Below are 14,867 nucleotides of genomic sequence, written 5' to 3' on the forward strand. Positions count from 1 at the left end.
GGAGGGAGCTGAGTCCCCTTCCAGCCCTAGGACTACAGACCCAGCATGAGATGCCTCCATGGACTCAGCAGAGATAAAGGAGATCCCTGCCTGTCACTGTCTGGGTGTCCTGCCCAATGATGGAACAAGAAAGAGGCTGCCCAGGGAAGGGGCTGAGTCACCCTCACTGGAGGTATTTAAAAGACACGGTGTTTAGCGACACGGTTTACTGGTGGACTTGCGAGTGTTAGGTTCACAATTGGACTTGGTGGTCTTAAGGGTCTTTTTCCAACTTCAACGATTCTTATGATTCTCAGAAAAGTTGCTTCTTGGACCCAAGTCTGTCTCTCAGCAGAGCAATGACCCTGCTGGAAAGCAGCGTCTCTCCCCAGGTGCGGGAGGGAACATCAGTGATTGCTTCAGCCTGTTTCCCAGCAGGTTCCCCTGGAGGCCCAGGGACACATCTGCAGGGAGCCCAGAGAGGGAAGAAAAAGTGTCACCGTGGGCTGGTCCTCTGCTGCTGAGCTGGGCTGGGCTCCTGGGACAGAGGGAGCTCCTGGCAAGCGGGCAGCGCTGCAGAGAGACAGCTCTGCCCAGGAGCAGGGCTGGGGGCACTGCCTGCAGGCATCGAGAGGAGACCTGCAAGGCAGAGAGAGCTTAAAGGCAGTGTGGAGTGGGAGGATGCTGAGAGCTCACTGCGGGAGAAATCTTCACAGCCCTCTGCATGGTGAGTCTGTGGGTGCAGGGCAATAGAGCTTCAGTTCCTGCAGGGATCTCCGAACACTGGCACAGCTGAGTGTATGGAATCTGGCAGGAGGACTCTTCATTTCTCTGGTGTAGAGGAGAAGGGTGTGCTCCAGAGCAGGGCTTCCCTGCTGCCCTGTCAGAGGGACAGGGCATGAGGCTGCCTTCTGCTGGCACCAGCTGCAGGGCTGTGAAGCCGGGTGTGCATGCAGGGGTGCCCAGGGCTGTCCTTCAGAGCAGGGTCCTGGTGTTTCAGGGGCTGAGTGGTGGAGCAGGGACTTTGCTGCCTGCCAGGGTCAGCACTCAGCCTGCACGGGGAACTCCCCAGGACAGGGTGGGGAGAAGGTGTGGGTGAAAGAAACGACCCCTGGAAGGGCAGAGCAGGGTGCTGCCGCTGTCGAGAGGGTGCTGCGTGGGTCAGGTTTAGTCCTGGGCATTTCCGAGGGGACTTTCAAGAAGAACGTCAAGGCAGCATTCTCCTGAAAGTTAAGGAGGTTTTGCTTTAAATTTTTATCATCTTGGTGGGCAGGTGGGGAGTGTGAGACTAGAATTTAATTCTCCCCTCTGGAGAAGGCACCGAGACCCCAGTTGTCCTTTGGACTTGTCTGAGGTGCTTCTTAGCCCCTGCACACACAGAGATGTCCCTGGGCAGTGCTTGTCTGCCAGGAGGGGTCTGCAGGGCAGAGCTGAGCCCACAGCGGGTGGGATGGGGTCTGTGAGCAGGGAGAGGGAGCAGCCAAGGGGAGGGAGAAGCAGCTGCTGACAGGGACAGTTCTATGCAGCAGAGACAGGGGCAGGCAGTGAGAGGGAGCTGCTTCCAGAAATGCTGTGGGAAGGGGGATTCAGGCATGTCCCTGCCATCACTGGAGAAAACCCGTGGTCTTTTGTCCCACCCAGCAGATCCTCTGCCCTTACGGCCAGGGGAACTCCGTCACCCTCTCAGGGGCCTCAGCCCTGAAGAGAAGAAATTATCAAACGCCCTACCATCTGTCCCTCTCCTGCCTCCATTGGCAGCACCAGCTGTAGTGTTTATCCATTTTCATCCTCCTGTCCCTGCTCCTCTTGTCCTTTTCCCTGGAGAGGAATGGGGAGAGGGGATTTTGGTGCATTGCAGAGATTTGTCCATGTGAATAAAATATCCCAATCCCCTCCTAATCCCCAGGCTCCCAGGGATACAAATGACAAAAGTCTCCTTTCAGGACACCCCATCTTTAGGACATTCGCTTCTTTCCCTACCCAATGCACTCCGTAAGTTTGGTGGGGAAACCAGAACTAAATACTCCAAAGAAAATCTCCTCGGCTCTTCCCCACTTTTCATTGAATTGGAAGCGACAATGCTGAAAAACTCTGTGATAGGACAAGTAGATTCAATATTAGGTCACGCCGCGTTCCTATTTACCTCTTGCTGTAGGGCAGGACTGAGTCCCCTGGAGCCCACAGCAGAGCCTACTGCTCCCAGTGCAGCCTCAGCCAGCACCAAGCATAGCTCGTGAATGGGACCCGACAAAGGTCTTTCTGAAATAGGAGAGGCAGCTTTGGTGGGGTTTCTTTGAGAAATGCATTAGGTTTTGCTCAGAGAAGTCTGTTCTAACTTGTCACCTTCTTTTTCGCTGTTGAACAGTGCCCCATGCCCAGAAGAAGCTAATGTCCAACGGCAGCTCCATCACTGAGTTCCTCCTCCTGGCATTTGCAGACACGCGACAGCTGCAGCTCTTGCACTTCTGGCTCTTCCTGGGCATCTACCTGGCTGCCCTCCTGGGAAATGGCCTCATCATCACTACCATAGCCTGCGACCATTGCCTCCACACCCCCATGTACTTCTTCCTTCTCAACCTCTCCCTCCTCGACCTGGGCTCCATCTCTACCACTGTCCCCAAAGCCATGGCCAGTTCCCTGTGGGACACCAGGGCCATCTCCTACTGGGGATGTGCTGCACAGGTCTTTTTCTTTCTTTTCTTCATCTCATCGGAGTATTCTCTCCTCACCATCATGGCCTACGACCGCTACGTTGCCATCTGCCAACCCCTGCACTACGGGACCCTCCTGGGCAGCAGAGCTTGTGTCCACATGTCATCAGCTGCCTGGGCCAGTGGGTTTCTCAATGCTGTGCTGCACACGGCCAATACATTTTCACTAGCACTCTGTCAGGGCAATGTTGTGGGCCAGTTCTTCTGTGAAATCCCCCACATCCTCAAGCTCTCCTGCTCACGCTCCTACCTCAGGGAAGTTGGCCTTCTTGTGCTTAGTGTCTCTTTGGCATTTGGTTGTTTTGTTTTCATTCTTTTCTCCTATGTGCAGATCTTCAGGGCCGTGCTGAGGATCCCCTCTGAGCAGGGACGCCACAAAGCCTTTTCCACGTGCCTCCCTCACCTGGCCGTGGTCTCCCTGTTTATCAGCACTGGAGTGTTTGCCTACCTGAAGCCTCCCTCCATCTCCTCCCCATCCCTGGATCTGGTGTTGGCCGTTCTGTACTCGGTGGTGCCTCCAGCATTGAACCCCCTCCTCTACAGCATGAGGAATCAGGAGCTCAAGGATGCCCTGTGGAAAATGATGAAGGGGTGCTTCTCAGAAGCAATTAACTGCCTGTTTCCTTTTGCAGAGCATTCATAATGTAACTCATTACAGGCTGTCATCGTTTCACCCCAGCCAGCAACGAAGCACCACACAGCCGCTCACTCAGCCCCCCCCCCCCACCCAGTGGGATGGGGGAGAGAACTGGGAGTGGATGTAAAACTCTTGGGTTGAGATAAGAACGGTTTAATAGAACAGAAAAGAAGAAACTAATAATCATAATGATAACACTAATAAAATGACAACAGTAATAATAAAAGGATTGGAATATACAAATGATGCACAGTACAACTGCTACCACCTGCCGATGGACGCTCAGTCTGTGCCCGAGCGGCAATCCCCCGCCCCCACACCCCCCAGTTTCTATACTAGATGGGACATCACATGGTATAGAATACCCCATTGGCTCTGCTGCCCTGGCTGTGTCCCCTACCAAATTCTTGTGCCCCTCCAGCTTTCTCAAAGGCTGGTCATCAGAAACTGAAAATTCCTTGACTTTAGACTAAACACTACTTAGCAACAACTGGAAACATCAGTGTTACTGACATTCTTCTCATACCTAACTCAAAAACATAGCACTATACAAGCTACCAGGAAGACAATTAAATCTATCCCAGCTGAAACCAGGACAAGAGGGAAAGGGGAAAATGTTCTCAGCACAGCAGCACTGCAAGGGAGCACCAGAGCTGCTCTCTTTCCACTCCCACACTCTCCTTCTGAGACCCTGGCTTCGTGCAAGGCCTGAGTGCTCTGGCAGCTCGGCCACAGTCCTGCAGTGTGGCAGCAGTCTCCAGGGAGAATCTTGGTTCTGAGGAATTGCTGTATTTACACTGGCTTTGGCACTCTGTCCCCTGCCCCACTGGCCACTGGGACCAGGGTTCCCTCAGCTGCCTTCCTTGTGCTGACAACACATTTAGAGAAGCCCTTCTGGGTCCCCACCCCATGCGTGGCCATTTCCAGCCACGACCAAGCTCTGGCTTTAGTGTCTCCATCCCTGCACCCACAGGCCAGGTGTCTGTCTGCCTCCTGGGCAGGCTGTTCCCCCTCCAGCCTCCCTGCACTTCCTTCTGGTGTTGGACCTCCTAAGTCATGGGGGTCCCTGTTCATCCACGCTGACCTCTTGCCAGGCCCTGCTTGACTCTCTCTGCATCGAGCTGGCTTCTTCCTGGGCTTTGAGAACATTGTCCCTGAAGATCCAGGAGGGACTCACAGCCCCCTTGTCCTCCAGGACAGTCTGTCCTGGGTTCAGCTGGGATAGAGTTCATTTTCATGGGAACCTGGTGTGTCCGAAAAATTTGGAATAAAGAATTTATCAACACCTATTTAGTGTAGATAAGCAGACACTTCTTTATTGACGGCCAGGTGCGCGGGTGAGTCCTCTCAAAAAAACACGCACACCTGAACACCAAAATCATACACCTTATATTAAACTTATTCATTCATATTCATTAGGTTTCGGAGAAAGGTTATGCATATTCATTAGGTTTCTGGGAAGTTATTAGCATATACAAATGTCCTTCTACACAGGTGCAGTGAAGGTCTCTGGTGGTCTTCTAGAGTCCTCTGGTGGTCTTTCATAGTCTTCCTCACTTTGTCCGATAGTTGACCTCTCAGGTGATTCTGCATAGTACAATTCTCACCATCATCTATATTAATTTCTTAAAAATGCATACTATGTCTATTCTTAAATATAACCTTTCTAATCATTGGTCCTTCCATCACAGCATATCATTAATATTCTGATGTTAAAACACTCATTGGTTAATCTTACTTAACTCTACTGATTGGAATCCTCGATAATTAGATCGAGGTGGGAAGGGTAAGGGGTTTCCAAGCAGCAAACTGGTGTCCATAACGGTTTCCTTAGTTTCTTAAAACAAAACACTACTGATCAACAGATCTTTGTCAAAGTTTCTGTGCTTAAATGATTTTAGACAATACTTGAATTCGTATGGTTACACATAGTACATTTTCTAAAGTTCCTAAGTTCCTATGACTCTGTATTTCAAACTTAACACTCCCATGGTTAAATGTGTAGAATATAATGGATATGTATAGTTTTTGCTAAAATATTTCTTATAATTCTACATTCCTATTAAAATTGAATATGATTAATTCTAACTAATAACAAATCAATACCAAATCAGTAACAATAGCACTATGCTCTGCATCAGTAGCTAGAAAGGTGTTGATAACACACCAGTGTTTTGGCTACTGCTGAGCAGTGCTGGCACAGCATCAAGGCTGTCTCTCCAACATTTTTGCCCCCCCCCAACCCCCCCACCCCCAATGGCAGGCTGGGGCAGGGCAAGATCTTGGGAGGGGACACAACCAGGACAGTTGACCTAAACTAACCAAACAGATATTCCATACCATATGAGGTCAGCTCAGATATAAAAGCTAAGTAAAGGGAGATGGAAGGGGGGCATTTTTGTCTTCCGGAGCAAACACTACACGTACTGAAGCCCTGCTTCCCAGGAAGTGGTTAGACATCACCTGCTGATGGGAAATAGAGAATAACATCATTTGGTTTTCTTTGCTTTCGTGTGCGACCTTTGCTATCACCTTATTAAACTGTCCTTATCTTGACCCACGAGCCTCTTCTTATATTTTCTCCCCCCCCCGTCCAGCTGAGGAGGGGGAGTGATAGAGCGGCTTGGGTGGGAACCTGGCATCCAGCCAGGGTCAACCCACCACAGTCTGAAAAGTTCATGCCAGAGGTTATACACCATGGAACTGAGAGCTACCTTGTCAAGTAACAGTGAATCACAGGAATGAAGTAAATAAAATTAAAGAACTTAAGTTTACTGACATGAAGAAGAGCTATGGTACAATCGGACACCATGAGGGAGTCTGGATCAGCACAAAGGCTTTGTGTTTCAAGAAAGGAACACCAAATACATGGCACTAAATGAACTCCTGGAGCCTTGCAAAAGCACTCAGCCCTCCAAGAGTGCAGAGGTGCCTTAGGGAGGTCCTCACCTAACACATCTTGGGGTGTTTCCACAACTGGTCGTTCTCAGATCCATGCATGGTGAAGGGAGAAACATTGTCATGAACTGAGGAAAGCCTTGAGAGCTGCTTAACTTTTCAGTAGTGACTAGGCAGTGATTGGAGGTGTGTAGTGAGGGGAGAGAGGGTGGAGGGAAGTCACTGAGATTCAGAGTGATGGTTCAGGGCTTTAGCAAATCCTTACAACCACTCCTGAGCCCAGCAAGGGAAAGCAGTTGATGTCTGTAGGTGGAGGAGGAGTAGGTGTGCCCTGGGAGTGTGGCTGCAGGACCCTGCACAAACCAGGGGTTACCTGAGAATTTTCCATCATGGCTCACCCTGGCAGATGGGGAACGCCCATTGCTGGGGGTGGCTGAACACTGCTCCTCATGGCCCGTGAGATGACTTTCCTGTCTTCGTCTCCTTCACTACCCACACTTGCCTGGAATTCAGGCAAAATCCATGAGCCTGGAGAATGCATGAACCTCCTGGAGTGAGGTCTCATTACTGCAGGGGAAGTAAGAAACTTTTGGGAGACATGAGCGAGTGCAGGGTGAGAGATGGCTTTGTCAGTCTTGGCCCTCAGTGTGGCCTCCAACACCCCCAGAATCTTGGCATTTTCATCTGCCTTCCACTTCTTTAGGGGCTTGTTCATGCTTTCAGTATCTGCATTATCCTGTCCAAAAATCTACAGAGCCACCAGTGACATCACAAGCATCTGCATGAACAAGTTACATGCTCCAGCTCTATAAGCTACGCAGCCACTAGTGACATCATAAGCACCTGCACAGCAGGAGTGTCCCCACTGCCAACACCCCAGCTTCTTCCCCTCCATCTCCATCTCTGGTCTCCCACCTCCCCATGCTCTTCTCCCTTCCAGGCACCTTTCTCACCCATTCCAACACCTCCCAATGCCTCTGTCTCTCCCTGTGTTTGTCTGGCAGACGTTACCTCGGAAGCATCATCCCAGCCAGGTCACCTGCATCTCCTTCTCATCTCCCTCTGCTGTCTTCGTGACTGTGCCACCTGTCAGATGTGCTTTCTGACCTCAAAGACCCTTTGTCCCACCTCCCTTCTGCTGTTAAATCCTGTTCCTGCAAAAGAAGTGACAATCAGTCGGTATCACCTCTGTGGCATCACACTTGCATCTTCTGGAGCTGGACATCTGGTGGGAACTGTCACCATCAGCCCCAGCTGTGCTTGAAGTCTTCTCCTGGCACAGGCGCAGCTCTGGGTGTGCTCGGTGCGTACCACGCTTCCTGAAGGAGAACAGCAACACTCAAAGCTACTCCTGGGCAGTGCCCTGCTGGGAAGAGCTGAGTTGAAGGCAGGTTGTCAGCAGGTGCTGAGGCTGCTCCAGGGGGGCTCCCTGTCCCCCACTGTGGCCACAGGTCCCACCTCTGACTCCTTTCAGCAGGATTTTGGAAAGCCCGTTCCCAGCTGTGAGTGCCAGGCCGAGGGACTGGAGCAGGAATCGCCCCCTCCCCTGAGGGCCTCAGCCCCCAACTGGCCTCTGTCCCAAAACTACCAAAACTCCCAAGCAGGCTCTCCCTCTAATTACATTATCTTCACTTTTGAGAAAAGAAACCATCTACTTTGACATTCACTAGTCTGACTAAGACAGTTAGAGGGTGATTCAGGCTTCAGTTCCAGAACAGCAGAATTTGCATTAGAGAATCTCAGCCGCCACCTCCATGATTGTCTGGTCAGTGACCCACAAAGACTTCATTGTCAAAAAATCTAATAAAAGGTAACCTCCCCTCGCCTCATCTTTGAGATGAAGGATGGTACAAGAGCTTTGCTTCCCTCTTGTCTCCCAGCCCAGCTAGAAATGGCATTAGCAGCGCTGAGCATTTACAGGACAGGAAGAAAACTTGTCGGGCAGCAGTTGCATGCTGCTGCATAGGCTTTGAACTAGCCCTGGTGAAGAAGCTGACCAGCAGATGGTCAATAGAAGACACTCGGGCTGCAAAAGTATGCATTTCCCAGCATTCACTTACCTGGAGGGAGGTCTTCTTTGATGGCCCCGGGACAGAAGGACATGCACTGCACAGGTGGGCCTTTACAGATGTGTCTCTTGGACTGGCCAGGGCAGTCATCACCTCGGGCAGAGGACAAGAGCGCAGAAGCAATGAAGTTCTGGCTTGTTTTTCAAGCCGAGGAGGCAATTTCACCTGGAGGGGCTCTCCTGAACAGCTGCAGAAGTGCCAGCAGCCTGAAAGCAGGCACAGCTCCCTCAAGGGGTGGGCTGAGCACTTTGGACCCCACTAACAAAGGCCAAAAAGAAAGCGTGCTCGCCTTGCCTGAATGAATGGCTGGAGACTCGTTACTCACTTGGTGCAGGCATGAACTCCGTGTTTGACCTGTGACATCCACAGGTGGCATGTGCTGGAGCTGCATACTTCCCATTCCTGGTCACAGAGGAGCTGGAGAGCAGCAAGGCAGACTCACAGCCAGTCCTGTCTTTAGCTGTCTGGAGATCACTCGCTCCCAGCCCTCAACACCAAGGCTGAGCCCAGCTCCTGCAGCAGGATGCAGCAGAGCCATTTCCCCATTCCCCTGGGGCAGCTGTCCCAGTGGTCAACAGGCAAACTGCCCGGACTGTGTACATCAGTGCCTTGTCGAGCAGAGCTGAGCCGAGGGGCAGCTGACACGGGAGAGCAACCCTGTTTTGAGCAGGATCTTTGCCTTCTGGCCAGTCCATGATAGCTTGCAAGATTGCTGGGCTACTGGGTTTTCCTGTGCGAGCCCGTTGTGTTGTCTGTGCAACCCACTTACTCCACGTGGCATCAGTTGCATGATGTGTAGAGGAGACCCTCCCTTTGAACATCCAGCCCAGCACCAGCAGTCAGGGTGCTAAGAGGAGCTGTGTTTCAGTACCAACCACTTCTGAGGCAGCTCAGACTCCTTCATATGCTGCCAATATCTCTTTATCCGTTGGAGTACAGCGAGCCTCTGATCCTTTCTATACCAGACTCCAAAACCCCAGGGGTCAACCTCAGGTCTCCCCCAGTGCATTCTGCTAGAGGCTCCAGGTGGGGCCATTCTCCCTGGCTGTTATCTAAAGACCATTTTTAACATCTTGCCCTGCACGGTCTGGCCCAAGGGCTACTGCATGAACTATCTCCCATTTAATTTCTTCAAAAGCTTGTAGTTCAGGGCCCTACTTAAAACCGTTCTTATTCTGGGTTACTTGATAGAGCAGGCTAAAAATCAGACTGCAATTTGGCATATGCATTCTCCAAAACCCCACAAAACATAAGAAATCCTGGGTATCCTTGTCATTAGTCAGTGGAGACATAGCTGCTATTTTGTTGATCACGTCCATCGGGATCTGATGACGTCCATCTTGCCATTTTGTTCCTAACAACTGGATCTCCTATGCAGGTCCCTTGACCTTATTTTGTGTTATTGCTTCCAGAAGAATTTAGATTGCTTTCTTCCCTTTCTCAAAAACTTCTTCTGCTGTGTTGCCCCATACAATGATGTCACCAATGTATTGCAGGTGTTCCAGAGCTGCCCGCTTCTCCAGTGCAGCCTGGATCAGTCCATGACAAATGGTGGGGCTGCGTTTCCTCCCATGGGGCAGTCGATTCCAGGTGCCCCTCCAAGGGAAAGCAAACTGTGGCCGGCACTCTGCTGCCAAAGGGATTGAGAAAAATGCATTAGTGATATCAGTTGTGGCGTACCCCTGGGCTGCCTTTGACTCCAGTTCGTATTGAAGTTCTAGCATGTCTGGCATGGCAGCACTCAGCGGCAGCGTGACTTCATTCAGGCCACAATAGTCAACTGTTAGTCTCCACTCTCCATTAGATTTTTGCACTGCCCATATGGGGCTGTTAAAAGGGTGAGCGAGTCCTAGTGATCACCCCCTAGCTGTCCAGCTGATGAATCCACTTATGCCTGGGAATCAGGGAGTCTCGGTTGGTGCAATATTGCCGTTGATGCACTGTTGTTGTAGCGACTGACACCTGTTGTTCTTCAGCCTCCAGCAACCCTTCAACAGAAGGCTCCTCCAAGAGATCATGCAAGGTAGACAGCTGCTCAATTCCTTCCATCTCCAAGGCAGCTATAGCAAAGGCCCACTGGTGCCCTCTTGGGTTCTTGAAATACCCTCTCCTGAGATAAGCTATGCCAAGCATTCACAGAGCCTCTGGGCCAGCAACAATGGGGTGGTTTTGCCACTCATTCACAGTTAGGCTTGCTTCAGCCTCCAGGACAGTTAACTGTTGGGATTCCATTGTCCCCCCAGAAATACAGAGGGGTTCTACCCCTTCCTAGCTTGATGGCATTATGGTACACGGTGCACTGGTGTCCACTAGAGCCTTATATTCTCGTAGGTCTGACATGCCAGGCCATTGACTCCTCACAGTCCAGTAAACCCAGTTATCCCTCTCCTCCACTTGGCTGGAGGCAGGGCCCCTTTAGTCTTGGTCCTAGGATTCTCCACTTGCTTTTTCTAAAAACTGGTTAGAATTCATTCTCATAGGATCAGGAGGAAGATCAGTCCTTTCACTCTGTCTGGCACACTGCTCACACTGCCCACTGCAGACTGGAGCAGCAATCTGCCTGGAAGAAACCCCATTTGTGATTGGTTTTCCTTGCAATTCATCTATCCATGCTTCTAGGACTAAGGTAGGTTTTCCATCCCACGTAATCATATCCTCTCCATGGTCATGCAGGTAAGACCACAGGGTATCCCGTGGTGCGTACATACTTTCTCCACTCTCTTGAGCAGAGGGACGCTTATTCCTAATTGCTGAGCTATTGGTCTGTACAGGTGGGAGGCAGAAGTTATCCTCAAGTCACCAGAACTCTTGGAACAGTTTCTTAGCTTGTATGTCTGGCTGTTTCTCCACAGCCCAGATGAGAGAGGAAGAGAGACTTTCTTTGTGTTGCCAGAGGATTTGCGCAGGCAATTCATCCACTGTTGGTCCCTCTTCATCTTTCCAGTCCATTACTGCCAATGAGTTGGCCTATGATGATGGTGCTTTCCGTGGAAACTGCTGCCACATGGGTCATGTGCAGTGGACTTCATCTGGACCCGTGGGCAACTGCACATTGTCTGGCTCATTATAAACCATCTCCCACATGGCTAATTCCCTCAGGTACTGGATACCTTTCTCCCTGGTAATCCACTTGCTTGGATGACATACAACATCTTCCTTGAAGGGATACCTTTCCTTCACGCCTGACAGAAGTCGCCTCCAGAGGCTGAGGGCGTGTGTCTTTTTTCCAGTCATTTTGTCAATGCCCCCTTCCCTAGAAAGGGATCCCAGTTGCTTGGTTTCCCTACCCTCCAATTCCAAGCTACTGGTTCTGTTATCCCAGCATCGGAGCAGCCAGGTGATAAGGTGCTCACCTGGACGACAGCTGAAATCTTATTGCATATCCCACAGTTCACTCAGGGATAGGGATCGGTTGATTACCTCTGGTTCTGCCTCTTCCTCCTCTTCTTGTGATGACCCTGGTTCATCTTCACCCCTCACTACATCAATGAATTTTTTTAATTTCTTCTTCTGTATAGGGGCGACTGATACTGGCACAGGTTGATGCTCTGGTTCAGCTGCCTCACCCATCCCTGGGGTTTGAGTAGCCTCAGTGTTTGTCGCCAGGGTGGGAGTAGCTGCAGTGCTTGTTGCCAGGGTTTGAGTGGCTACAGGGCTTGTTGCCCTCATCTGAGTGGCCACCATGTCTGCCACCAGGGTCTGAGAAGCTGCAGTATGTGTTGTGGGGGTTGATCTCTGGGTGATCTTCTTCATAGTTGTTTAAACCTAAATAAGACCTGAACGACGTTCAGGAACATGCTCGTTCCTAGCAATAGGACCATGCCAGTCTCGACATCCCAAGGGATTCACATTTTTCAAAATTCTCAAATGCCATTGTAACTAGACTGGAGGAGAGGGGAAAGGGGAAGAAAGGTGCCTTGCCCATAGGTTGGCTCTCCAAGGAGAAAAGGTAAAAAGTGTCATTATTAACAGTTTCCGCAAGAGGGCTCCCGAAGTACAAATACCAGATTCGTCCCACTAATGATAATTTTATCATGCCATAAACCAGTGTTCTATAGTACAGCAGAGCGAAAATCTTGATCCACCTCAGCTTATGGGTAATAAACATCAGCACAGGGACTATAGATGGCAAGTAAGGTGATACATAACACAACTCTAAGAATGAGCACAACAACTGAAAGAGCCAATAAATTGACACCGTGACCAGCAACTATTAAGCTAATATAATTAATGCTTATAACACATTTGTTTTAACACGCTCTGGTTAGGTTTGTCATTATCTCAAGCCTTTGGACCCCATGTTGGGCATCAAAATCAACTGTCGTGGTTTAACCCCAGCCAGCAACTAGGCACTACACAGACACTGTTTCACTTCCCTCTGCCAGTGGGGAGGAGAATCGGAAAATAAGTAAAACCTGTGGGTTGAGATAAGAATGCTTTCATAACTGCAGTAAAAGTAATAGAACACTAACAATAATAATAATAAAACATAATAATACTAATCATTGTAATGAAAAGGAATTCAATAAAATAAATTTTTTAAAAAAAAAAGGGAAAAAAAAAAAAACAAATACAAGAAAAGACAAGTAATGGACAATGCAATTGCTCACCTCCTGATGCTCAAGCAGAAATCCACCCGTCCTGGCCAACTCCCCCCAGGTTATATACTGAGCATGACGTTCTTTGGTATGGAATATCCCTTTGGCTAGTTCAGGTCAGCTGTCCTCGCCATGTTCCCTTCCAGCTTCTTGTACCTCTGCTTGTTGGTAGAGCATGGGAAACTGAAAAATCCTTAAATTAGGATAAGCGCTACTTAGCAACAACTGAAACATCAGTGTGTTATCAGCATTATTCTCACACTAAATACAAAACACACAGTACCAGCTACTAGGAAGAATAACTGTATCCCAGCTAAAACCAGGACACCTCAGTAACAGAAAGCACAAAGGGATGACCTGAGGGCAGAACCTGAAAGCTTAGGTCTTCTTATCATAGGATGATAGAATACTTTGGGTTGGAAGGCACCTTTAAAGGTCATCTAGAACAACCCCCCCTGCAATGAGCAGGGACATCCTCAACTACATCAAGTTGCTCAGAGCCTCATCCAACCTCAACTTGAAAGTTTCAAGGGATGTGGCATCTACCACCCCTTTGGGCAGCCTGTGCCAGTGTTTCACCACCCTCACTGTAAAAACTTTCTTCCTTAGATCTAGCCTAAATCTACTCTGGTTTAGTTTAAAACCATTACCCCTTGTCCTATTGCAACAGGCCCTGCTAAAAAGTTTGTCCCCATCTTTCCTATAAGAAAGGCCCTTTTTTCTTCCAACGTTTCTCCCAAGAACAAGCCCAAGAAAGTGCTGTTGAGAGGAAAACATGACTGAACAGCTAAACTGTTTGGGTATTCAGAGTGGGAGCATGTGGCAGTGTCTTTGCACAGCCAGGCCTCCTGAGGGAGACAGGAGGGACCAGCAGAGCAGGCTCTGGTCTGAGCCCAGGTTTGCTGTACACTCCAGGGAAGCTGCCCCAAGGCAACGGTCACAGACGAGCCAAGAACAATCACCATTTCCAGCACTGGACTGTCTTCCCAGCTCATACAGGTGGTTTATCCCTCCACAGTGGGACACTGAATGCCTAGGCCAGAAGTCCATGTTTCTGCTGTACAGATGTAAGATCACAGAGGAGATATTCCTGGAAGAGCTGTCAAAATGTATGGAAGACAGGGAGGTGATTAGAGATAACCAACATGGCTTCACAAAGGGCAACTTGTGCCTGCCTAGCCTAGTGGCCTTCTACCACAGAGTAACTGCATCAGTGGACAAGGGAAGAGCTGCTGATGTCATCTACCTAGACTTCCGTAACTCCTTTGACATGGTCCCCCACAACATTCTTGCTGCTAAATTGGAAAGAGACAGACTTGACAGATGAACTCTTAGGTGGATAAGGAACTGGCTGGCTGGGTGCCTCCAGAGAGTTACAGTCAGTGGCTCAATGTCTGAGTGGAAACCAGTAACAAGGGGTATCCCTCATGGGCCCATTCTGGGACCAGTCCTATTTAATATCTGCATCAATGATGCAATCAGTGGGATTGAGTGCCCCCTCAGCAAGTTTGCAGGTGGTACCAAGCTGAGTGGGACAGTTGATTTGCTTGAGGGGAGGGATGACATCCACAGGGATCTTGACAGGCTTGAGCAGTAGGTCCACGCAAACCTCATGAAGTTCAACAAGGCCAAGTGCAAAGCCCTGCACGTGGGTTGGAGAAATCCCCACTGACAATAAAGACTGGGAGATGAGTGGTTTGAGAGCAGCCCTGCAGAGAAAGCCTTGGGGATATTGGTGAGTGAAAACTTGGACATGGGCCGGCAATGTGCGCTGGCAGCCCAGAAAGCCAGCCATATCCTGGGCTGCCTAAAAAAAAAGCACATCCAGCAGGTCAAAGGAGGTGATTGTCTCCCGCTACTCCACTCTGGTGAGAGCCCACCTGGAGCACTCTGTCCAGCTCTGGGTTCCCCAAGTACAAGGAAGACATGGACCTGTTAGAGCGGGTCAGAGGAGGGCCACGACAATGATGCCAGG

General features: G+C 49.9%; 1 protein-coding gene across 2 annotated transcripts; it reads left to right on the forward strand.

Annotated features, from left to right (window-relative positions):
* The first annotated feature begins 660 nt into the window (after positions 1 to 660).
* LOC126037161 (olfactory receptor 14A16-like) lies at positions 661 to 5,304 on the forward strand. 2 transcript variants are annotated; one of them, XM_049797432.1, is made up of 2 exons: positions 661 to 706; positions 2,345 to 3,333. In XM_049797432.1, exons 1-2 carry the CDS (start codon positions 661 to 663, stop codon positions 3,331 to 3,333), a joined length of 1,035 nt encoding a protein of 344 aa, XP_049653389.1. The 2 variants fall into 2 exon arrangements, with proteins under 2 accessions (XP_049653389.1, XP_049653390.1); XM_049797433.1 differs by lacking the exon at positions 661 to 706 and adding an exon at positions 5,239 to 5,304 and having other exon boundaries at positions 2,368 to 3,272.
* Positions 5,305 to 14,867: the final 9,563 nt, after the last annotated feature.

Source organism: Accipiter gentilis, unplaced genomic scaffold (genome assembly GCF_929443795.1).
Source record: "Accipiter gentilis unplaced genomic scaffold, bAccGen1.1, whole genome shotgun sequence".
Classification (NCBI taxonomy): Eukaryota; Metazoa; Chordata; class Aves; order Accipitriformes; family Accipitridae; genus Astur; species Astur gentilis.